At 38.5% G+C, this 26,021-nt stretch overlaps 1 protein-coding gene across 2 annotated transcripts in view; it reads right to left on the bottom strand.

The window, feature by feature from the left end:
• Positions 1-7,820: 7,820 nt before the first annotated feature.
• BLACAT1 (BLACAT1 overlapping LEMD1 locus) overlaps positions 7,821-26,021 on the bottom strand; it is a 31,193-nt gene continuing 12,992 nt past the window's right edge. Inside the window, exons 3-4 of one of the 2 annotated variants that reach the window (XR_012688133.1) lie at positions 8,755-8,872; positions 7,821-8,068 (exon numbers count right to left, since the gene is read on the bottom strand). Coding sequence is in view for 1 of the 2 variants with exons in the window: in XM_075196132.1 (XP_075052233.1) it covers positions 25,481-25,582 (102 nt within the window). In the remaining variant the exon portion in view is untranslated. Of the gene's footprint in view, positions 8,069-8,754; positions 8,873-22,964; positions 25,621-26,021 lie in introns of those variants that run through there. The other variant, XM_075196132.1, reaches the window with a different exon arrangement.

Genomic DNA, 26,021 nt, shown 5'->3' on the forward strand with positions numbered 1-26,021 from the left:
GACTCTACTGTGCTTACTGGATTCTGTTAGATTGCTTGTGAACCTGACCTCTGCCTTTTCTTCGGATACTCTGTTCCTGCCGGCCCTGACCCCTGCCTGGACCTCACTTCGCTTCCTGCTGTTGCCCTTTGACCTCCGCCTGTTCTGGACTAAACTACTTTCTACCATCAGGTACTCGTCTGCGCTACTGTAAATTTATAAACTTTGTACTACTTTGAGTTTAAGACCTGGTAGCATCTGAGTACCTATGAGCGTGTTCTGCTCTACGGGAATAGCGGCTGCTATAGGTGAAGACCTCTTTTGCCTGTTCTACGAGTTTATAATATTTGCATCGGCCCTAACATAAAGTCATTTTCTCTGATGAATTCCCTTTCAGATTGTTTGGGGCATCTGGAAAAACGCTTGTCTGGAGAAGGAAAGGTGAGCGCTGCCATCAGTCCTGTGTCATGCCAACAGTAAAGCATTCTGAGACCATTCATGTGTAGGGTTGCTTCTCAGCCAACGGAGTGGCCTCACTCACAATATTGCCTAAGAACACAGGTATGAATAAAGAATGGTACCAAAACATCCTCCAAGAGCAACTTCTCCCAACCATCCAAGAACAGTTTGGTGATGAACAATGCCTTTTCCAGCATGATGGAGCACCTTGTCATGAGGCAAAATTGATAACTGAGTGGCTCGGGGATCAAAACATGTAAATGTTGGGTCCATGGCCAGGAAACTCCCCAGACCTTAATCCCATTGAGAACTTGTGGTCAATCCTCAAGAGGCGGGTGGACAAACAAAAACCCACAAATTCTGTCAAACTCCAAGCATTGATTAGGCAAGAATGGGCGGCCATCAGTCAGTATGTGGCCCAGAAGTTGATTGACAGCATGCCAGGGTGATTTGCAGAGGTTTTCAAAAAGAAGGGTCAACACTGCAAATATTGACTCTTCGCATAAACTTAATGTAATTGTCAATAAAAGCCTTTGACACTTATGAAATGCTTGTAATTTTACTTCAGTTTACCATAGCAACATCTGACTAAAGGTCCAAAAACACTGAGGCAGCAAACTTTGTGACAACCAATACTTGTGTCATTCTCAAAACTTTGGGCCTTGACTGTATATTCTTCTTAACATGCTAATGGATTCGTTAGAGTATCAAGGGCACAACTTATTAAATTGATATATTTAATATACAAAGATACAGGGCATTCAGATATAAAAACAAATTTGATAAACAATTGACATACATAACAAAACCAGGTTTAAAAATAAAAGACAAAATTTCAGAATATAACTTACATGAGTTGTATAATCTGTGCCATGGGAAATTGTCTGGGAAGTTGGACAGTTTATCAATGTGGATTGATTTTCCCAAAAGACTGACAATTTATTGTAGCTGTTCTCATCTTTTTAAAGACACTTTCACACCTTTCCCCATCTCCAATGCTGTGTTCTGTGACACTGTTTACAACCACGATTTCCATATTGCCTCATTTAATACCCAATTCTACTATGTGACCTATCTTTTCTTTGGATTTCCACAGAGACCCAATTTTGTCATTATAGATCCCTTATGAATTTACCCATCTATTGACACCAAACAGGCCTAGGTACAGGGAATTAGATGAGCTTACACTTATTTCCTCAACTTCTCTGTGTGAGAGAATGCTTAATTTGACATATGAGCTGCCTTTCATCATGCTATTGAGGAATATGTGATTGATCACTACTGTTATTGATTTTAAGTGGCATATTTGAATATCTTTTTATATAACGTGGTGAAGAGGCTAAATAATGTTTTCAACATTTTAATTACATCGAGTTTGCTATCATTCATTTCGCAATTGCATGAGAACATATCTGGTCTTATTTATGTAGTGTTTGCACATTTTATAAACAATATCACTTTTCATACACCATAAAGCAAGTCCAGAAATGTCATAAAAGAACCAGTTGATACAGTTCTAGAGGCGGGAGCCTGAAGAAGGACACCTGGCCACCTCAAGGAACAATGACCAGAGGAATCAACCAATGAGCTGTTGAGTTCTTGGGAGGTCATGACCCATCAGCCTATGAATGTGGACCTTGATACTGTAACTGTGTATCTGTGATGTCACTGCTTATTACAACTCCACAGTGTATAAATTGTTCACCTCTGGCTTTGGAAACCAGAGCATTCTGATAGAAGCTTGTGTCAGTGTCAACAGCGCCAGCGTATGCATGCCTAACTTTGCCTTGTGATGGTTTGCGAATAAAACCTATGTGCTTTTGAATCAGCAATCGCATCGGAGAATCTTTATTGCAAACAATACATATAGGCGCCACACAGGTACAGCACTTCTATTCTTTACAGACACGAAAGTCTATTTATGAAAGACACAGTTGAGAGAAAAAAATAGTGTTAATAACACTGAGGGTGACAAACTATTATGTTTGTGCACTTGTATGGTGTGTTTTACATACTATAAAGTGGTAGCAATCCCGAGTAGCTTCTCTACACCTCTCAGTCGTGGACAGTACCCTATCCCCAGTGAAGGTGTGGTTACAAGTGATCCTGGTAGAATGAGGGTTTTGGGGGCTTGGAAGTAGACAGCGGGCACCTGTGGGTATAATAGCTGGAATTGGGGCATGGTGGCAAGAAAAGCCTGGGAGTGAGTCTGAAAGGCTCAGGGACCGTGGGTTAGGGTACCGCAGTCAGGGAATATTGTGAAATATCTCACGCCATAAAGGTAAGCTACATGTTTGCATTGAAGGAAGACTTTTGTTTTTGGGGAGGGATGGGTATGTGGAAATATTTTCATTGTTTCAACTGGAACATTTTAATCCAGAGTGAGAGCAAATGAGTTTTGTGATAGGAGGCACTATAAAATAATCTGCATATTTTTCATGAATTTTAGGAATTTGTTCCAGACTTTTACGATTTTGGTTAGTGTAATTGGAGATAGGAAGGAGGCAAAGTGGTAGAATTGCTAACGAACATTTTTTGTGCTGATTGTAAAACTCCAAAAAACACAGCGGATGCTGTTTTCAGTTTCAATGTTAAACCACATCCAACGATTTAGACATACCGCATGGTAAAAAAAACCCCTCCTTTTTTCAATTGTTTATTTTTCCTTAAGAAATCTAAAATGATCTTCCCATTACGTACCCATCAACACCCTATGCTTAATGCTGTATACTTTCTATGTTTGTTTGTTGGATGCTATGTATCAGGTTCTATTTTGTATTACATATTTACTTACCTATATTCACCGTCATAAATAAAAAGATTTAAATATATATATATATATATATATATATATATATACACATAGATAGATAGATAGATAGATATGCCAATTTTTATTTGTTGATGTAAACATGTGATGCTAGGTGCTGTCTCCATTTATTTAATCCATAAATGCTGTGGCCAGCATTTGCATCTATAGAGGGGCCTGTGTCAGTTCTTGATGAGTTACAGGTTTGTCCTTGTGTGAATAAAAGAAAGCAGAATTGACACAGTTAATAAGACCCTGAAACAGGTGAAGATTTGTGGAAAGGGAACACGACTGAGCTAGGATTTGGCATATAAAGGTATAATGGGAAAAGTAATATTGTAGGGTAAAAAGTAAAAATTAGTTGAGGTTACTAAGGGTAGGGCTTAGACTCCTAATAGGATTGTGTGTAGAGGGAATCTGAGGACTGGTCTCAGACAGTAGTTGGCAAATATTGCCTGCCATCCCGCCCATTTGGAATAGTCTGGTGTTGGGTGAAGTTCATGTGGATTCATATGTCACAGCAAGATTTACAGGGGTGCTTCAAGGTGTTGGCTTATGTGGGTAACCCCTTAATTGGTAAGGCAGCCCAGTGGTATGGAAAAAGTATCACCAAGGGCAAGGTCCTGAGAGGATGATGTGCTGGACAGACAAACAGTTGTTGGGGGCAGTTGGTGGTGGTGGTTACAGACAGATCTTTAGGGCGATTGCACACTTGGGGTGCTTAGTGAGGAGAGAGGGAATGTTTACCTTTGGTAACATTAAGCATAACACTAAAGCTTTGCTATAACTAAACTTTCCTATAGTGCTCCTAAGTGAGGGCAGCAGGGATTCCATCAAAACCCAATAAATGGAAATAATTAAAACAAAAGAATTGGAGATTGAAGCAGGTCCTGGAACAAGTGTAGCAACTGACTGCTGCTGACTGTTTTTATGAGTTTATTTTTATCAGAGTAGGAGACTTGCTTCACGAATGAGGGATACAGGTTTAAGTTATTTTTTCCTTAAATATTAACTTATATTGTGTAAGTGCATCTGTTGTATTTTAAGCAAATGTTTATTAAAATAATACACTAGGGGCATTTTCTTTCTCTGTCTATTTATTCATCTGAGACTGAGGTGAGCTATGCAGGGTGAAGAGAGGGAAAATATAATAAAGGAGGATCCTAAGGAGACAAAGTTGGTTTGCTTGAAAGGCTTAAACCTTATACACTTTTGTGAGTGCAATTTATTCCCATTTTTGGATTTTGTTGTATGGAAGACACCACACTTATTTTTGTGTTTCTATTGTTTTCTGAAACCTTTGAGCAATTGAAATTAATTTGTGTAAATTACTCTTTGCTGGGCGATGAAGATTATTCACCTGTGCATGGTTTAAACACTACCGCATTACTCTGACACTGTGTGGTTAACTTAAACATATGTTGTAGAGAAGGATTGTTATCGGAAGATATGCTTCTCAATTTTCCCCCCCTTTTTTTTTTTTTGTGCGTGTTCGAGAGTGAGGCATGAATTTAAGAGGATTAAAAAAAGAAGCGCTACATATTTTTACAGAAGGACGTTTATTCTGAATTCACATAATATATGCTACACAAACAAGTGTATGTCCAGACTTCAGTCAGGCCCAATATACACACTTTTCAGCCCTAGATAATAGTCACATTTGAATTGATCTCTTTATGGTGAATCATGTTACACAAATCTCCCCTATGTCCTACATCGACCATGCCACATTTGGTCCAGGACACATTTAAGCTAGAACTTACCCTACTAAAAAGGGCAAGCAATAGCCGCAAGTCGAAATGATACTTATAATGCAAGATACCAAGCTATGGAGTCTTCATGAGTATCTTTGTGGCCCAGAGAAAGGCAGAACATAATAAATAGCTGAATTGGAGCTACAAATCTTGGGCCTAAATAGTGGGAGAAGTGGCAGTATGGCATACCATTGTGTACCAACCCACTTCGGCCACCTAACAAATAGTCATCAACACTTTTCGAAGCATGCTTGTAGCACTTGGGCCATGCTACATACATGAGGCTTCTTGCGCTCAAGGGCTAGCTCAATAAGATTCCGTCAAAATGGCAAAGACTCTACGACAAATACACAATGAAAAGTTGCACTGTGCGTATACACTCCCAACCTAAAAAACCTTCTAAACAGCATTATGGTGATCAAATATACCCAGGGACAGTTGATATACAACCCCAATAATATGCAACCTGCGCTTGCATCCAGAACTATGGAGTATTTTTCTTCAGAATGGCTATTTAGCCAATGTGGGAAGCTGGTAATATTCTTTCATCAAATCTATATTTATGTCTATGGAATCCGACCATGCTCTCTCTCCACTTGGATTTTGGGAATTTGCTTTACCTGCATTCTACATTTACCTTACTATAGGTAAAGCCCAGCTGATGCCCCCAGAGCTTCAATAGCTCACAAGCTATAAATTTCAGATCACCGCACAAGTCTGTTGCAACTGTTATCAAAAAACCTGCTAATGACTCGGGTCTTAATCAATCCCTGGAAGCTTGTGGCTTTTGAACCTTTTTGCACCTGTATATTGGTGCATGTTACAAGCCCATAACTAGGCAATGAACCACTTCCCGCTCTCCAATATTAAGATTGGGCTTCTCATTAACAAACCCTCTTTCCAAACAGGATATATCTAGCTTTATTTCAAGGCAGAATAAATAATAATCTGCAGATATTTCAGTTATAATCTGCAATATTTAATAATCTACAGACTATTAAATATGGTCAGTATATGTAACTCTGTATAAAACAAGGCTCTGTACATTATATCTTTGTTTTTGTTCATGGTCTACTGTTAGTCATATGTGCCTGCAATGCACACCCCCTTCCTGCCCACCCCTCACTCCCTCTTATTTTTCTGCATCCCCCCCTTCACCTCATCCCTACTGTGAAATACCTGTTGTGACTGTATGGGCTTACTTTGCCTCCCGTTCTGTAGGGGGGAGAAGGATTGAGGGATATGCTGCCTGCACAGTTTATCTGGGTTTCTCTTTCACCTTCAGTGACCGATTGTTACTGACCATTCCCACTGGTGTCACCTTGCCACCAGACTCGTGCACTGTGAATGCCAATTGCGCAGTAGTTGTAGGAGAATTCAGCTACCACCACTAGGCTCCTGCAACGGCGCCTAGAACCATATACTTCTGGGTAGCTGGTATAGCTGCTGCTGTGCCTCTTTGCTGTGGGCTGACTGGTACCTCCTGACCATTAACTATGGATCAGAGCTCCTGGGCAGTGGGCAGTGCATTGACACAGAGACTCTGGGTTCAATACAGGACAGCTGGGAAATGGATTACAGTGTAAGCTTTTATCTGTTGGTCACAGGATACAGCAGTTTATAGTCTCAGGCAGACTCTTCCAGCAGTGATGTTTTATTGCTCAAGAGTCCTGACAACTAAGCTCAGATAGTATAATAGCATAACATGGTCCAACAGGGCTCTTTTTATACAGATTCTTACACACATATTGACAGGGGATAGCCCAGCCTCCTGGCAGTACAAAGTCTGAAATATTGTATTAAATTAGTACTGAATTTAGGAATCAGGTTTGGTAACTTTGAACTCAGTCTGTACTAATCGTTGCAGAAGTATTACAAGCATACTTGCTGACTATCTCCTGGAATGTCCTGGAGACTATCAAAATAATGGGTGATCTCCCGGACTCCTGATAAAATATGGCAATCTCTATGAATTAATTTCATCATGCTTCGCCCACAGGAATTTAATAATGCAATTTGCATCATCTCGCTGCTGTGGTTAGCATGTTATGATACAAGTCTCATCATTAAGTCCTACCTGCCCACTTCATGGAGCTACCCTACCGCAGCTTCCAGAGGAGAGGTCTGAAAGGTCAGTAGCTAAGGCTAAACGGCATAAAAGAGGTTAAATCCTTGTTAATGGTGGATGCATTTTAGAAGTGATTATGCACAAAAAGGTATATACTGTACAATTTAGTGTAGTAAAAAAGTCAAATAATAAAACACCAGTAGATGCAAACATGGGGTTTATTCAGAGACTGATGACAGAAAATGAAAATGACAAGCACAGCATAATATGCAGATACTGTATATATAAAGAAATAGGCTGCCTGGAGCCAGAATACAGTATTAAAGTAATACAGTATTACAGTAAATTCCCACCCACCAAAAAAATACCAGTCATGTTAAGGAAAAAACTCAAGACAGAATGGAGAAAAAGAATATAATTACCAGAATTAAAGAGCCAACTACATAAGTTAGTCCTTTGTTGACTGTTGAAAATACAATAGAAACTTGAGAGCATGATTGGATTCCAGGGACCCGACTATAGATGAGAAAGCATTACCAACCTGCCACACTGAATGCAATCACATGTAGGCTTTAAGACGTAAAATACTTCACAGTGCTGGATGCGAACGCACATTTTTAAGTTTAGATGACAGCAGTTTATGTCTTTGTACATTTAACATCCCGTTTGACTGTTTTAGGTTGAGGTTCCCATTTTGGGGTAAACTCGGGAGCAGACGTGTTTCGTAAAACGGTGCAACAGTTATTTGAATAATAGAAACCTACCTCTGTATTGATAGGAACAGCATGGTAAATGATTGAGATAAGTCATAGAGAGGGTTAGACTAGAATTTCAAATAGAAAAAATAAAAATATACACTTTTCCTGTAGAAAATAAAAATATCCAGACCACTTTACAAGAATAGATCTGTGTGAAAGTGAAACAATTAAAAAAAATCCCATTTCTGAATGTAAACTGGATGTCAAAATATTCCAAATTCATCAGAACATACTGAGCCACCTGAAATGGGAGGAACAACATCAGCAACCATACTCAAATACAGTGACAGTTTCTGTGGATGCTTCAAAAAGTGACTTAGGTGTTGTTTTACTTCAAAGCAACAGGCCAGTAGTATATGCCTTAAAAACGATGACTGATGGAGATACAGATTGTCAGGCGCTGTCACCGCACTGTTCATACGTGCTGGGGACGGAATGCCTGTCTTCCTTACTAACTCATGTCCCTTTGCCTAGAAACGGGACGTACTTCCGGGTTTTGTTGTGCGCATGCGCAGTAGGTCCGCATCCCGTTGCTAGGCAACGGGACGCTTCTCTCTATATGTCGTCCACCCTATCAGGGGCCTCTATAGGATATATTAAGCACCTCCTTCCATTAGTCTGGTGCCAGATTATTGGTTTCACCAGCTCCAGCGTTCTACCTCCTACTCCCTTGTTCCTGTTATTTGCTACATTGGTTCCCGATTCCTGGCTTGTTCCTACCTCTCTCCTGTCCTTCCCTTTGGTTCTGTTGTTATCTGGATTCTGACCTCTGGCTTGCTTCTGACCTACCCTCTGAATCACCCTTGGTTACTGCACTATCGTTTGGCATCTGACTCGGACTGTACGACCATCCCTGTTCTCTTCCGCTGCACTGATAACAAACTTGGAGAATCGTGACCTGCGCAACTCACGCGGGTAAGTCCATACCTCCTTGCCGGGGTCCCTGGTGAGTACCGGGGGGGCATTAGACTCCGCGCCTCCCTATTTTGTTTCGCCAATATCAGTCAGTGGCAACCACAAGAGTCATTATCGTGACACAGATGCTCTGCGGAAATAGAGAAAGATGTTAGCTGTAGTTTATGTAGTTGAAAGATTACATCAGTTTGTGTATAGGAAAGAAGTTGAAGTTGAATCAGACCATAATCCATTGGAAATCATTATAATAAAGCCACTTCCTGAATTTCTTTTTTCAGATAATGCTCCACATATTAGTTCAAAACGATTTTAGATTCTACTAAGAAATGGGGCTTTTGCTACACCACATCAAGTCTCCATTACTCAGTCTATCTGGGTGGAAGAGAGGTACAGACTGTTAAGTTAATGTTAAAGTTATCTTTATTAAACTGGAGAAACATCCTACTTAAAGATATTGGATCATCTCCAGCCCAGTTACTATTGGATGGGTGCAAGAAAGCTGACACCACCTCCTCAACTTTTATACTTCAAGACTCCAACTGTTATCCCAGCTCAACAGTTGCTGAAGGGAAGGCAAAAGAAACCAAAATAGCTGGTGAAGATGTGAAATTATAGTGCAGGTCTGGGTCTCCCCTATTAATTGTACACAGGGCTACAAACTGTGTGGTGTTAGCAGCGAAGACCACTCCTTGCGGGAGTAACTGGCGAAAACCTACGCCTCCATTGCAGGTAGCATTAAATCAGGTAGATCAAAATTGAATCCTCAGTTACAGTGAATTTCCTGACAGTTACAGCACTTTCTGAACTGCCAAGATCTTACACTGTGCAGACATCTGATGGACAGAGATATAGATGGAATAGAAGGTTCCTGATTACAGATTTTTGTTAACATGTTTATTTTGTGTTTCACAAAAGCTCTAATGTCATAAACTACACAGGGGTTAAAAAGTGAGCTGCTAGGTGGGAATCAATGATTTACATGTACAAAAAACTGAAACATGGCTGTTAGTACTTTATCAAAACCCGGAACAGAACAAATGTACAAATGGATATGTTCTAGGTCTGTTGTGTATTCGGTTTAATGTTCCCTGACAGCCATAAGTACTTTATCTTGCTATGCTAGACAAAGCCAGAACAGATAATTAGCCTAAGAGCAGCATCCAGAATCAGACTGGAATATATGCATCTCCTGTCAGTTATTTATATAGTGAGAAAAGGATAATCATTTATGCCTTAAGAATAATGGTGTAAAAATATCTGATTCCTCTCCCAGTTCTTTGAAAAATGTGAGCGTTGTGCTTTTCATTTTTGCACTTGACAGTGGTCAAACACTAGAAGAGCATAAAATGAAAATCCTTAAATAAGAATGAACCATTTAATGTGTGTTTGGGGAAAGTTCAAATACAATATTGTGTTAACACAAAATTAAAATAATTAAGCTTTTCAATCTATGCACATGGAGACAGTCAAAATTTTGTTAGCTTTACCTTAGCACTTTCTTTTATCCCTAATGAAACATTTTCTCATCTATTTTTATTAGAGGGGACTTGCAGCAAGTAAAAGTATTATTTGTTATTTAGTCTGAAGATTGGGTAACATTTCCACCTGTGAATATTTAAGTTCCAACAATGTTTACACATATATTTATTACTAACTTCATGAAATTGTAGATATACAGTAGCTTAATTAGATTTATATTCTAATATAGTTTATTTTTTTTATCAAATTAAGTTTCCTATTGTTAATTATTTCTATGTATTTTGCATGCAAATATTTTTTTCTTTTGTAAACATCTACACCATCATCTTGAGAAAGAGCATGTCCTAGATCAACTTTAAATTTCAGCGTGAAAATAAAGCTATCAAGTATCTGTGTGCTATATGAAAAAGATGCCAGTATTTCCCTTACATGCAAAATAAAAAACTAATTTGTACCCTTTGCATTGTAACATGGTTTGTCCAGGATCAAACTTAATTCTTTATTTGCCTTGCTCTTCTTAATGACTCAGGCCACCTGAGCGCAACTGTACGTTTGGTTTATCCAATTTATGTTCCAATTCATCCCAAAGCTGTTTGAAGGGTTGAGGTCAGAACTTTTTATAGGCTAGTCAATTTCCTCCACACCACCTCGCCAAAACATTTTTAGATGCTTTGTGCATTGGGGCCATTGTCATGCTGAAACAGGAAAGGGCCTTCCCCAAACTTGCCACAAAGTTGATAGTACACAATATCTCTAGAATTTAATTTCATTATTCCTCCTCCAGCGATCTTTACAGTTGGCAGTCAACATTCTTCTAGCATCCACATAACTCTGATGAGTCCGATGAATGAATCAGGGTTCTCTTTACACCACTCCAGTCAATGTTTGGCATTGCACATGGTGATTTGAGGCTTGTGTGCGGCTGCTCGACTGTGGAAGCCCAATTCATCACACTCTCAACTAAGTTATTGTGCTGATGTTGCTTCCAGAGGCAGTTTTGAACTCGGCAGTGAGTGTTGCACTGATGACAGACAATTTTTACGTGCTACATGTTTTAGTTCTCTGCAGTTCTGTTCTGTAAGCTTGTGTTGCCTACCTCTTTGCAGCTGAGCTGTTGTTGCTCCTAGACATTTCCCCTTCACAATAACAGCACTTACAGTTGACTGAGCCGCTCTAGCAGGGAAGAAATTTGATGAACTGACTTGTTGGAAAGGTGCCATCCTCACAGTGCCACATTAAAAGCCAATGAGCTCTCCAGTAAAATCCATTCAACTGCTAATGTTTGACTTTGGAGATTGCATGGCTGTATGCTCGAATGCATGCACCTGTTAGCAATGGGTGTGGCTATAATGGACAAACACACTTAGAAGTGATGTCCACATACTTTTGGCCATGTAGTGTACATAAAGGAGTTCCTTTATATGATCGGCAGATCACTATCTTGAGGCTCATCAGCAGAACAAGGAGACATACAACAGACATACCCTTATGCTAGTCACATACTTGCAAATCATTCTGCTATTTGTGTGTGTAAACATATAATATATATATATATATATATATATATATATATATATATATATATATATGTATATGTATATATATAATATAGCATGCTCATCAATTATCTTTTACACAAATCTATCCACTTAGATAAATTTATCTAAAATACCACCCTCTACCTCACACCTTGTGTTTTCCTAATGTTGGTTACCATGTTGGCCACACATCGGTGATTCAGTGCTAGGGACAACTGGCTGTATCACTGTCATCTGTACACTAGATTATGGGCATACCTGAAAATGAACAGATCCATTTTCATTGGATCATTCTCAAGCATCACACTCTTTCTGGGGTTAGTTATGCAATATCTCAGCATGCTTGCCCAGCATTTGTTCCTTAAAGTACAATTTTTAAAAAATGGATACCCTGTCCCGGAGGGCTAATTTAATGATCTTTATTCAGGGTTCAGAGATCCGAGTAGGTTGTCATGTCTTGGAATGAAACACAAAGAAGCCATATTACATATGACCTTTAGATTTGTTGTGAAATATTTAGAAAATTGCCCTTGAACTAGCCACACATGTGGCAATTTAATCAACTTTTTTTTTTTTTTACCAAATTAATCCTTGAATCAAATGCGTAAGCCTCAAGTATGTAAGACTCCAGCAAACACTAGCTAAAACTTATTCAAATCTTTGCTGCTCATGCGCAGTGATGTTTTGCCAAGTTTTACCAGTCCCTGAAGCAGAGACATCTACCAGTACTATTTTTTCTCTACCACAGTTAAGATAATGCCCACTGTTAAACTTCTGCTAAACATTACACTTATCGTTGAGGCCAAAAAGTTCTGTCTTTATTTCATGAGAATATATACTCTACCATCCCCTAAGAGGTAAGAGAGTCTCCCATAAGCTTTTAGGCAAATTTTAAACACAATTTAATGTCAGTTTTCTCTAACAGTTTTCTTTCTGCCATCCTCCTATAAAGCACAAGTTTGTGAAGTGTCTCGACTATTGTCCTGTGGACAATTTCTTCCATGTTTACCATGCAAGTAAATCTGTCAAACTGCTACTCTGTCACAGTTGCTGTATATCTCTCGGTGACCTACCTAAGAAGTGCCCTTCCCACTGTGGTGCTCACTTTTGGGGTGCGGCCTTTTCTAGACAAATTCACAGTTGTTGTTCTATTCTTTAACTGATACGTGCTTTTCAATAACTTTTTCTAATATTTCCTTTGAATGTTCTTTGATCTTCATAAGGAAGCTCTTATTTGGAAATGCGCTGAACAGCAGTGGGAATTCTCACAGAAAGCTGCATTTATTGTGAAATAAATTGAAACATTTTAATTGTACACAAGTGGACTCCAGTCAATTAATTGTGACCTGATTGCTTCGGGATTTATGTAAGAATTTCTTGGGGTTGAATAATTATGGACGCAGTCATTGTGTTAATATTCTCTGCAATTAATTAAGTAAAAAATCTCTTAAGTCTATTTTTAATTGACATTACATTATTTTGTGTTGCAGTGGTAAGCATTTCTGAATAAATCAGTTTTGATTCCCTGATGGAAGAAAATAAAATGTGAAAAATACCAGGTGAATACTTTTAATAGCCACTGTTTATGTGTGTGTGTAAAGATCTGAATGATATACTTGAAGGAACGGAAGGGTTTAAACTTAACTAAATATGGCCAATCTGGCATGTTGCCATGTTCAGGAGTAGGTACTTCTCTAGCTAAATAGGCAGCAATGAGACAGGTTTGCAAAATTGCTGTGCAGAAATGCACGTGTGGTTTGCTGAATTCACGCACAGGGGCAGGTCCTGTGATGTCTCAGTCTCATCTTTTTGACCTGATCATATACCATTAGGACCCTACAACCCTATTGGAGCAGCCAGGGAGCATTCTCTGCTTTCTTCTTGGCCACCAGGCTTAGCTATGCCCTGTGCAACTGCACAGTTACTGGGTATGATGGGCTTATGTCATCCCCAATAGAAGGCTAGTAGCATGTTCATTGCAAGATGGTGCTAGCCATTCACCCATCAGACTGGGGTCTGCATTTAATCATTAGAAGAAGTGGTGGGTGTGGGGCTGCATTATAAAGCCATCAGTGATCTGGGGTCTTTATATTAAAGCCACCATAGGTGGGTCTGTATAGGTAAACTAACATAAGAGGCATCTGTATAGTAAAGCGACCAGAGATCTGGGGTCTGTATGTTAATAAACAGCAATAACCATTTGGTAAACATGAGAAATAATGATTTGGTTTAATCTTAAATATAAAATTCATTGGCCTGTTTGTCTGTCCGTTTATGCATTCGACATCCCTGTACCGATTGGGATGAAATAAATGTGAGGTGGTCCAGTTGGATCCTGGCCAGGTTTTAGAGGGGTTAGAGTTTCGGTCTGACCTCCCGTTGCTGTATGTTGGGCAGAACATTGACCCGGGGAGCCTATTCGGGGCCTTTCACTGGAAGGATTTGGACAAAAACTTCACAGAGGGGTGGTAATTTGTCTGGGATGCCTAATCGGACCTCTCGATGGTGTATACCAGGCAGAACTTTGACACAGGGAGCCTGTTCTGGGCCTTCCACTGAATGGATTTGGATGACATCTTAGCTGCTAATTATTTTTAAATTGTTGACAGTTACATCCAACTCATTGATAAATTAATAACTTGAAGATTTAAACTACAGCTAGTTATGTATTAAGATGGCCACTTTGTGATGCATAACTCTTTTCTAATGAAGTTATTGTTATCTCGAAACATGATTCCATGTGTGCTCTCTGTGGGTAAAAATTCAATTTGCATAATCTTATGAAATCTTGCTTTGTGGTGCTGTATCCTGATACAGAGTGAGGAAATTGTGTCGGGACTAAGTACTGATCCCTTGGAAGAAGCAACTTCCATGGAATAAAGTGTGGGTGGTGTAGCCTGAGAGACTGGTGCTGGCATTCCAGTAGCTTACATTGAACTCTGTAGTATTTGCCAAGCACCATCAGTATTTGGGCATGTCCTTTGAAGACATTGGAGGGCAAGAAACATAGCGAGCAGAGATACTGTTTTTCTCTGCCAATTTCAAATAGAAGATTCTGGAAGCAACTGAGAGTCCTATTCATGAGTTGCAGGTAAAGATTGATCCAGACTTGTTTAAACAATTGGAGATATTATGTAAAAATAGGAACTGTGGGTACACCATTACATCTGATAGGATTAAATGGTGAATTTAATATGGATAATTCCTGAACTTAATGGGTTTTCTGTCCATTCATGACATATGTTTGTATTTACAGTATTAAGGACATTTCCTGCTATTGGTCATGGACGGACCTGAAGGGTGTGGGGGACCTGCATTTTCAATAACACTCTCTGTATTGTGTATCGGTCACTTGAATGCTAAAATATTTAGCTTTTGTGTTGAGCTTAAGTTTATTCATCAAAGGTTTCAATGTTATTGTAGTAGTAACCCTTTAAATGTATGTTGTAGATTCTGTTCATGCCTCTACATGTGACTGTATCCATTGCAATCACAATACTTGTAAGAATGAGAAGTGCCATCGGGATCACTGGAACCAAAGGTGGGCACATTTGTACAATCATGGGTAAAAAAAAGTCCGGGTATTCCATACCATGCCCGCTGTTTATATTTGACAGAACAGAAGATATTTTTTACTCATTAAGTGACCCCTTCACACATTTATTGAACAAGTATACCTGTTAAACTGAGACAAGTTTATTTATGTATTTCAATATATACTTTGCAATGAGTACAAATACTTAATCCATGTACATATAATTGTCATACAGATTTTGGATTTATATATATATGGAGTCCGAAACTTTGATAAATTTTTAATGGAATAAATACTTTAATATTCTGGAAAAGTCCTGTGAGTGCCCCCTAACTATATTATTTTTTACATTCATGTTATTGGAGTTCCTGCACCCAGGCTGGAGAAATATCTACAAACGTGAGTGCCTTTCCTGGTATGTGTTTTATATATACATATATATATATATATATATATATATATATATATATATATATATATATATATAATATATGTATGTGTGTGTGTGTGTGTGTATATATATATATATATATATATATATATATATATATATATATTATACACACACAACCCAACAGTATATATATATTTCTGAAGGTGTAAAATTGGCTTTTACATAATGATGGCTGATTGTCAGGGTAGGCTACTTCGTTTTCTTATATATTGGGTGACATGGGGGTTAATTTTAAAACAATGTAGTGCTGTAACCCATAGCAACCAATCAGATGTTAGTTTGTATTACTCTGACTACAGTGGACTGCTAGCAGCTGGTATCTGATTGCTTGACAGGGTTTAAAGCAGCTCATTGTTCTTTGCACCATTTTAGTCAATAGACCCTATATAAGGCTGCATAACCACAGAATTCTTGCTTAGCTCTCTAGTGAGGTAAATTCTTCACTATGTCTTAATATGAACATATTAAACACTCCTTAGCATTGGCTGCTGCACTGCAAAAATATAAAAGCTAAAGCTCTCCGGAATCAGAAGGCACTGTATCAATATGTATTACAAAGCTCATCAAAATATAAAGATAAGGGAAAAGTGATTCTCAGAACACTTAGTAATACTGAACCACACTGCAGGCGTCTTTCCACATCTGTCAAGCTGTGTAACAGAATTATCAGTTCACTCAATACATATTTTTATGGCTTGGATGAATACTGATTCAGTCTCAGATGATTTAACTGAATATTAAATGCAGACTACTCCTAAAACATAAAGACAAAGAATATGTGATCTATTTTCTCAACAAGAGTAGCCATTATCTTGTTTTATTAGTTTTCTAACTAAAAAAAAGTAAGCATCCCCTAAATGCATGAGTCAACATTGATGTTTTTGACATGATTTATTGATGAGCAATTGCTGGTTTCATTGGTAGTGTGTCCATGTTATAGGTCCTGCTAATTCCTGGGTGAGGTGATTGAATATAGCACCCACTTATGTGGCGTAATCCTACAATGGAGCCGCCTGGAATCAGGTACTGTGTGCTTCCTTTTTGTAGTAGTAGTAAAGTAACAAAGCTATATTTCATATACAGCCATACTATGCTAGTGTATTGGGTCTACCAAGCAAATTGTGTAAAATGTAAATATCCAGGTTTGAATGAGCCAAAGCTAATGTTTTAGTTGAGCCTGAACAATCAACTAAATGCATAGTGTGACACATCCATGAAAAATACCAGAATCCCTCATAAAACACACACAGACCAAAACCCCCAAAAAGTTTTACAATGATTGGCATGAAAGTTAAAGATCATGATGAAGCCACAAATGTATGTAAGTAGGTTGTTTATCATTAGTTTCCAAGGTAACTCAGGGCGCTTGTAATCTGTTTGGGTGTCACTCAGCTAGCTTTTTATATTTCAGTTGTGTTTCCATAAGATATGACTGAATTCAGGGGGTGAAATTGGGAAAGTTAGGAGATATTGACTCCAAAGTGTCCCCAAATACATTACTATAATATATGAAATATAATTGGGCTGTAATTTTATAATATATAATACTATAAGCAAACAGTGTAGAATCAGGGTGTCTATTTGCACCTGCATGGCAGCCAGCAGTGAAAGAATGCCAAGAATGGTGGGGATCCCTGGCGAGAGACTGGCCCCCAATCTAAAAAGTTCTATTTTATGGGGACATGGGCCCTTGGATAAAAAGGTGTCAGAGACTGGCATTCTTAACCATACCTTGTTAGAAATGCAAGGGGAAAGACAGCCTATGATTAAGAATGGCTTTATTTCCCTGTACTCTTCTATAAACATACAGTAAAATGTGGACATATATCATTATGCACAGGGAACTTAATTTATCTGCATGTTGTAATTATTTGTAACTGAGTTACAGTTCTCAACATGTTTGTTTGCCTAAGTTAAAGTCAAATCCCATCCTATGTAGCAGTTTAAGAACAAGTCACCTTTCTTCCTTTGCATCAGTTTTAAAAAATGTCACATTAAACCATGGAAATCGAAATACATTAAATCAGATATTTTCCAGCTGTATTTGCACATTATAATCCTTAACATCAAAGTGAAAATAACATTTACAAAACGTCTTAAAAATAATAATAATAATCTACTTACTAAATTACCTGGTTTGGATAAGTACCGTTAGAGTAACCACTATAAACATGCTCAGGTACAACCAATGACCTTCCAGATCACACAAAAGACTAATTGGCCACCACCTGACATCAAATGTAATGGTTTTGATTTCTTCAGATTAAAACTGGCTGTTCTTTGAGGATTCCACTATTAGTAGTGCATGGTAAGGCAAAGAATTCACCATGGTTGGAAAGGTGTTTCAAAAGGGCTCTGGGATAAAGTTTGTGGAACGACCAAGTTAGGAGAAGGATACAAAAAGATTTCAAAGGCTTTTGCTGTTCAAAGCATTATTAAGAAGTGAAAATGGTATGGCACCACTAACACCTTGCCTAGATTAGGTCATCCCTCTAAACTGAATGACAAAGCTAGGAGGATATTGATCAGGGAAGCTACCCAATGGCCAATGACATCATGGAATGACTCACAAGTCTTTATGGCAGAGATTGGTCGGTCTGTGTATGTGACAACTATCTCACAAGCTTTACACACAGCTGCCCTGTGTGGCAGGGTGGTAAGAAGAAGCCTCTTCTAAAAAGTACCACACTCAGTCTCGTTTGCGCTTTGCAAATAAACGCTTGAAAGATTCTGATGCCATGTGGCAAAAGGTTGTATGGTCAGATGAGACCAAAATATAACTTTTTGGACTGAACTCCAAACATTACGTTTGGCGCAAACCAAACACAACACACCATCCAAAACACCATACCTACTGTCAAGCATGGTAGTGGCAACATTATGTTGTGGGAGTGTTTCTCTTGAGCAGGGATTGGGTGATTGGTCAGGATTGAAGGGAAGATGGATGCTGCCAAGTACAATAAAATTCTTGTGGAAAACCTGCGTCCCTCTTCTAGACAGCTGAAAATGGGCAGGTGGTTCACCTTTCAGCACAACAATAACCTTAAGAATACCGCCAAGAAAACAACACAGTGGCTTAAGTATAGGAAGGTGACTGTCCTTGACTGGCCAAGTCAATGCCCTGGCCTAAATCTGATAGAAAATCCGTGGATGGATTTGAAGAGAGCAGTCCATCAGTGCTCATCACTAAATTTGACTGAACTTGAGCAAGGAAGATTAGCACTCTCCAATCTAGGTGCAGAAAGCTGGGAGACATGTCTAAACAGACTGATGGCTGTAATGACAGCAAAAGGGGGCTCTACAAAGTATTAAGTCAGGGGACTGATCACTTTTCCAACCCAGTTATTCTAGTTATATATTTTCAGAACTATTGCCTTTTTTTTTCGCTAGTTGAATGTTGTCAGTTGAAATGTGTAAATTAAACTGGAAAAAGTTTGATTTAATTTATTTAAATTTCCATGGTGTAATGTGACAAAGGAAATGATTTTGTCAGGGTAGGGTGATCTTCTATAGGAACTGTATCGTTTTGATGAAAAAATTTGTGGTTTTTGATTTCAATGAATTTGATCCTTTTTATTCTTTTAATAGATTCTAAAACCAAAAACTAATTATTCACCTAATATGTTCTACATAATCTCTCTTTTTCCCATAATTTACAAGGAATACTTTGTTCTTGAGATACTGTTTACAATGAATATCTCTTCCAATAAAGGATGTTTATTTGACCTCAGAAGTACATCTCATTGACACAAATATGCTTTGCTTTTTGTCTCCATGAGAATAGTTGAGCTCAGTCTTTTACGTGACACTGGATATGTTTAATACTTATCTGCTAAGGATTATAGTTTTCCCTGCAAGTGATACCACCTTGCTTTCAACAGCCACACCAGGGAAACAAAGGTATTTCCCCCTTCTGTATAATAAACTGAATTTATAGTGAGTACATATTTCTAGAACACGTTGACCCAAAATTAAAGTGACACCAAAGCTGCGGAACTAACTAGACTTATTAAGAGATGTTTTGCCATTGTATTGTAAGTAGACATATTGCTCCATTGATAATATATTCATAAAATATCTTCCAGTCTGGAAAACCCTGAATTAATTGTTCAAATTAATTATTTATGTATATAATGCATAGAGGGCATCCCAAAATACTTTATCTATACCACATTCGTTTTTAATTAGTTTAGCCAAGTGTCAGAATTGATGCAAGCATTATTCTTGTGTGAGCTATGTCTACTTCGAGGATTGTAACCAGAAGTGACTCTAATAGATCTGGCTATACAATAGATTCACTTGTCAAAACTATATGTTTTGCTTTGTTCTTTTAAATTGAACAAAACACGAGTAATAATAATAGAATAGAATGCAGTGATGCCCTTTTCCTTGGTTATTCATTTTTCCTCACTGCCCTTAAGCCACTCCAAAGACTTGTGCTGAGTATATAAAGCTGCTTTTATGTTGTATTTTAAAATCAAGATGGACATAGTATGGGCTCAGCGTGACCTGCGTTTGTGTCTTCATTTTAATTCTAGAGTACAAAAAGTTTCCCAATATATTTTAAACCACAGTATCTTCTGCAATATAAATAATGAAAATATTACAATGAAAAATTGAACAGTGCAGTGGATGTTCCCATAAGTTATTTGTACGCTTATTTAGCATAATAAGACTTGAAATATGCATGTGAAGTGTCCTTATTATTATTATCATTGATTTATAAGGAGCCACAGTGCTCCACAGCATAGGACATTGGGGAAAACATACACACATAAAATATGGACAAACAGGGTAGACAAATTAAATGAAGATGTGAAAACAAAAGATAGGTAGGGCCCTGCTCATGAGAGAGCTTACAATCTAATGGTTCTAAGACAGAGCTGAGGCGTGAGTGTGAGTGTGGCTCAAAGTGGAGAGTGTGACAGTAGTGGAGGGTGTAAAACTGTGTGTTGTATGTGTGGGAGTAAGACAGGCTTTAGCAATGATGTGGGTTTTCAGAGAGTGTTTAAAAATGTCAACGCTGGGGGCGAGTCTGATCAGCATGGTAAAGAACTGCATAGGTGAGTGGTAGCATGGGAGATATCTTGCAGGCAAGAGTCAGAGGTGGTCATTCCCCCAAAAATGTTTTCTATTTATGTGTCTGTGTATCTCTATAAACATCAAATACATATCCATTATAAATATCAAATTAGCATCTATGTACATGAGTAATGATCATGCAGCTTATCAATACATATTACATCCTGCACTGTGTATTGAACTATTGATACAGGTACAAACATTTGTACATGGGCATAAACTAATGTATTTGTAAGGTGACATGCATTTGATACCTCTCAGTCTGAAGTCAGAACTATATAAAAGAAACAAACACAACTTATTTTTAATAACTTATTGCAGGTGTCTTATTATAGAAGAGCTCTGATGTCAGAACTAGGTTGCTAAAACATGCAGCATGTTGGTACTTATATGTAATAACGTATTGCCAGTTAGTAGAAACAGTTACTTCAAGCGCTAAAGAATAAACTAGGAACATTTTCATTTTCTCTCAGCTTGTCTTTTCCACTATATAAAAAATCCATAGGTCATGTTTGGTACTGGTTCTGAACTGGTATTGGTTCATATTTGGTTCTGGTACCATCTTTTTAAAGGGATTCTTCAGCCAAATTAATAACTCACTCTCAACCCCATCTGTATATGACCTCAATGGTCATAAACCCTACAATGGTCTTTTCTGTTTTTATTAATAATTACCCAGCCAGCAATTCCAGTGCTATTTAGTCCTGTGCAGATACTGCTCTCATCCTGCGTGGAAAGGATATGACCAGGCTACAGACCCGCATCTCTATGCAGTACTCGTCCTTCTCTGATACACTGTCTGTGTTGTACTTGATGTATAGAGCACATTATAGTGTGTCGGAGTGCAGAAGAGCTGCATGAAGACAATGTGGGTCTGCTGACCAGTCAAATGACTTCCATACAGACCGGGGGCAGGCAGCTGAGCAGTGTAGGTACAATGTTCACGGTGCACTGAAATCACTGGCTGGTTAAGTATACATAACAAGAAACCCCCCAATATGTTGGATTAGGAACTTCACTCCATACAGATGGTTTGTGCGTTTGACACCACAATATCCCTTTACCAGAAAAATATCCTTACATCACTACTCAGATTTTTTTTATTATTTAACATTTAGTCTGTCACTTCCAGCTGCCTCTACCTCCGCTACACATCATGGACAACTGCCTCACAAAACATGAGCACACTCAACATATAGATGACCTGATTGGCTACATGGTGTTTTATCACCACCTACTTCAATACTGAGGATATCCCAGATGAGAAAGTGGTGAAAATATATAGGCTGCTCCGACCTTGTTGAAATGCATGTTAAAAAGTAGCAGTATGACCATAAACAAGTGTGGCAAATGAGAGTTATTAATTTCACAGGGGAACCCCTCACATTTCAGTCTCTTTGTGGGCACAAACCACTTATTTTTAAAAACCCATATTAATGAGACATATATATATATATATATATATATATATATATATATATATATACATATATATATTGAAAAATGAAGGAGAGACACAATTAGAAAAGTGTTCGTTCTATGAAAGTATTGCAATTTGCTATGGCATTGTGTGATCTTTACATGTGCGTCAATGTACTAAGAGTTATACTTCAAGCTCTGTTATTTTCACCACTGAGTCTATGGCAGTATCCAAAATGGAGCTGATTTAGAGATTAATGTTAAGATACACCAGGGCCCTCTTAACAACATCTTGGGCCCAGGCACAGCAGTGCACCGGGGCCCCTATATATACATATATATATATATATATATATATATATATATATATATATATATATATATATATATATAAAAATTATTATATATATGGGCCCTGCAGCCCAGGGGGGCCCGTCGGAGGCAGCGCAAAAAAAATGGATGTCGGGCGGGCGTGATGACGTCACGCCCGGCATGCACTGCGAGCGCAGTACGGAGGAGGAGACCATGGAGGGAGCCGGATCGCCAGCTGACCGCAAGGTAAGTATTGTCTTTTTTTTTTTTCCAGGTTTTTTTTTGCTGCCTCCAACGGGCCCCCCTGGGCTGCAGGGCCCCCGGGCACCTGCCCATTGTGCCCAATGGGAAAGACGGCCCTGAGATACACCATTTGCATATGAGTAAAGAAGCATTTGCACACTCCCGTTTCACCGTCTGTATATTGTGAATTGTACACAACTTAAGAAGCAACCTTAAATCTAGTGTGTAGATATCTATGGAACAAAAATGCGACAATCTGCATCATCAACTTCAAAATTTGCACTCAGTTTTGGATATTCACAATTTACATTGTTGTAGCTAATGTATTTCAAGATCCATGTTACTAAAATGAAATACATCTCAAAGGAACGTGTTTAGCTTGTGCCTGTGCATCTCTAAATCATGCCCCATATGTGTAAGGAGTTTGTTGTATTTTGACACCTCAGCTGTTTGATTTAGGCCAAATTGGATGCAAACCATCCAGTTTTGCCCCTTAAATCATGTAAGAGCCCAGTTTGACTCAGTATTGTGCCGGTCATCTCTAGGTGCGGGGGCCCAATCGTTTTTTTGGTGTCATCTCCCCAACCCATAAATAGGGCAAGTACAACAATTTGGCAAACCTAGGCAGTTGCCTATGTCGTCAATGGCTGGCAGCGCCTAAAACACTGACATAATGTTACCAATCCAGTGTCAGTAACCCACAGTGACACTGGGTGAGTGATGGTCACTGACATGAAGAGAAGCAACCAGCAGCATTTTGAATGTGAAGCTGTCGGCTGGTGCTCCATAATGTCAGTATTACGCTGGGAGTGTGACTCGCAATCAAGTGCCACACTCCCACTGTAAAGAGCCAAGGAGGCCACCGAACCTCCCGCCAGTTCCAAGAGGCATGGGGCACTGTTTCCGACTGAGGGCCCAAGGGGTTGCTCTGGCCTTGCCTCTAGAAGACTGGGCCTGATGCTTAGTAGGCTGAGCTTTTTTAAAATAGAAGGGAGTTGTTGTTTTTTTTATACTTTATTTATTGCTTTACGTTCTGACAACCAGGATAGTTCAAACCACATCTCTCCTGTGTGAACCACATCTTTTTTTTTTTTTATAACAAAAAGCAGTGGTTTGGCAAACTGTCTCTTAGTAAACGGGACAGTTTGGAAACCTGCCAGGTCTAAAAATTGAGATTGCGCTTCTAGACCTGGGGGGCTTGACTGATGCGCCTTGATGTGTGTTTAGGCCTTTATTGAATTGCATGGTTTACAAAACGCACATCAAAGAGTCATAAATCAAGCTGCTTTGCAAAACCGCACTTTAGTAAGTTTCCCCCATAGTCTCAGGGAAGCTGCAGGCCACAAAGAAACTTGACAAAAGACTGATAGTTTTGGTGACAGGTTCTGGAAACTTGTATCATATTACATATTGTAATTTTTACCCATTGTGCGCACTCATTCATAGGTATACTGAGTATGGCTAATAAACATTTGCTTTTCATAAAGCTAATATATCTATACAAAAATAATGAATGTGCTTATATGTAAATGAAAAGTATTTCTTTAGAGCTATTTTGTATTTGTACAATTCATGTTGATTATCTATGCATATTGGTATGGAGATGAGGGCAAATTGTATAGAGTAATAGTAAACATGATTCTCGTTATAATAATGCAGATTACCATGATCCTGGCCATGCTGTATATCTTTATACAATGATTGTTGCTAAATATACTGCCTTGAATAAGAATGTTTATATGTGTATTCCTCTTTATATAATAACACTGGTTATGGAAATTTTATGTTTTATATTGTTACTGAACATCTCAGTAGCTTTGTTTAACAGTGAATATATCTGCGTACGTCAAGGCCACTTAATGTGAAAACTTTGTGCTGTATAATTGAACCCATCCAGCTCTCTATTTCTTTCCTTGCGGTATAATGAACAGTGCACTAGTATCAGATTTGCACCATGTAACTGTTACAGGATCCTCATCTCTTGTCCTCATTAGCTACAAATAGGACACGTTTAAGTAATGTTCCTGAAGTAACTAGTTAATTAGCCATTAGCTTAGTAAATAGGAGTGGGGCAGCTTTGCTGAAGCTGAGAAACACTTATAATCTGCTGAAAGTGTTACCGTCCCTGAAAGTCACTATAAGCCACTATAAATATCTGTCTTATACCATTGTAAATTAAGCTGTCTTACTAGGATGGTCACTTTGCTTTACAAAAGTAGCCACAGCAACTCAACATGTCCAGTATCAAGGGAAAAACCTTAAACTAACTCTTTTAGAAATTAGATTGGTTGAGATAACATTTCACTACGCTGGCTAAAACCTTCATCTGGGATACCTCTGCACAACAGGTGGATCCAATTGGTGACCGAAGAGTATAAGGTAGTGGCCACTTCACCTTGAATTTCCATCCCCTATCAAGACTTTAAATTGTCAGCTTTCAGCCTATGAGTTACCAACATGCCATCTCACAATAGCATTGGATACCCTCTGAATTCCCTTACACAGGAAACAGCAGGATGCCAGTAATGCATTGCTCTGCAACACATTGCAAGCTATCCCAGATGTGAAGTTGTAATGGTATTGTTAATAGATGAGCTCCTACATGCTCACTGGCATAAAGGCCACTGTAGCACGCTAATGGCTTTGTCCCTGAGAGGGAAGCATACTGTATGTCCCTCATACTGACGTCTCCTGTTCGGCTTGCGGTTCATCTTTCTTTGGTTTCATTTTGCAGAACCCATGAAGACCACAGAAACACGCAAAGGTAAACTGAGGCATGGAACGTTGACACTGAGGGTGATGTCCAACAAGGGCACCTACAGCAGAAGAGCAGAGTTAAATATCGTTTCAATCAGTATACTATCAAAAAGAAATACAAACTTTGTTTTGCAAAATATTTAATATATAACAATTACAATGAATTACAATGCAACTGAATTGTAGTATCTGCTGAAATATATTTAATGGTAATGGTATTTTTCTATTAAAAGAATACTCTCCACAAAACATTCCCATCCTCCCACCATAGAGATAGTTAAACTAGGAATCTCCCCACCCTCTCTTCGCTTTAACTATTGGGACTTCCCTGCCTCCCACCTCATTTTTTTCCCACCTGTTTAAACTAAATTATACCCTTTACTTCAAGGAAGAGTATTTCCAAAAACTTTTTGTACCATGATTTATTTTATTTTGTGCACATTTGAACAAAACATTTTGG

Source organism: Mixophyes fleayi, chromosome 2 (genome assembly GCF_038048845.1).
Source record: "Mixophyes fleayi isolate aMixFle1 chromosome 2, aMixFle1.hap1, whole genome shotgun sequence".
Classification (NCBI taxonomy): Eukaryota; Metazoa; Chordata; class Amphibia; order Anura; family Limnodynastidae; genus Mixophyes; species Mixophyes fleayi.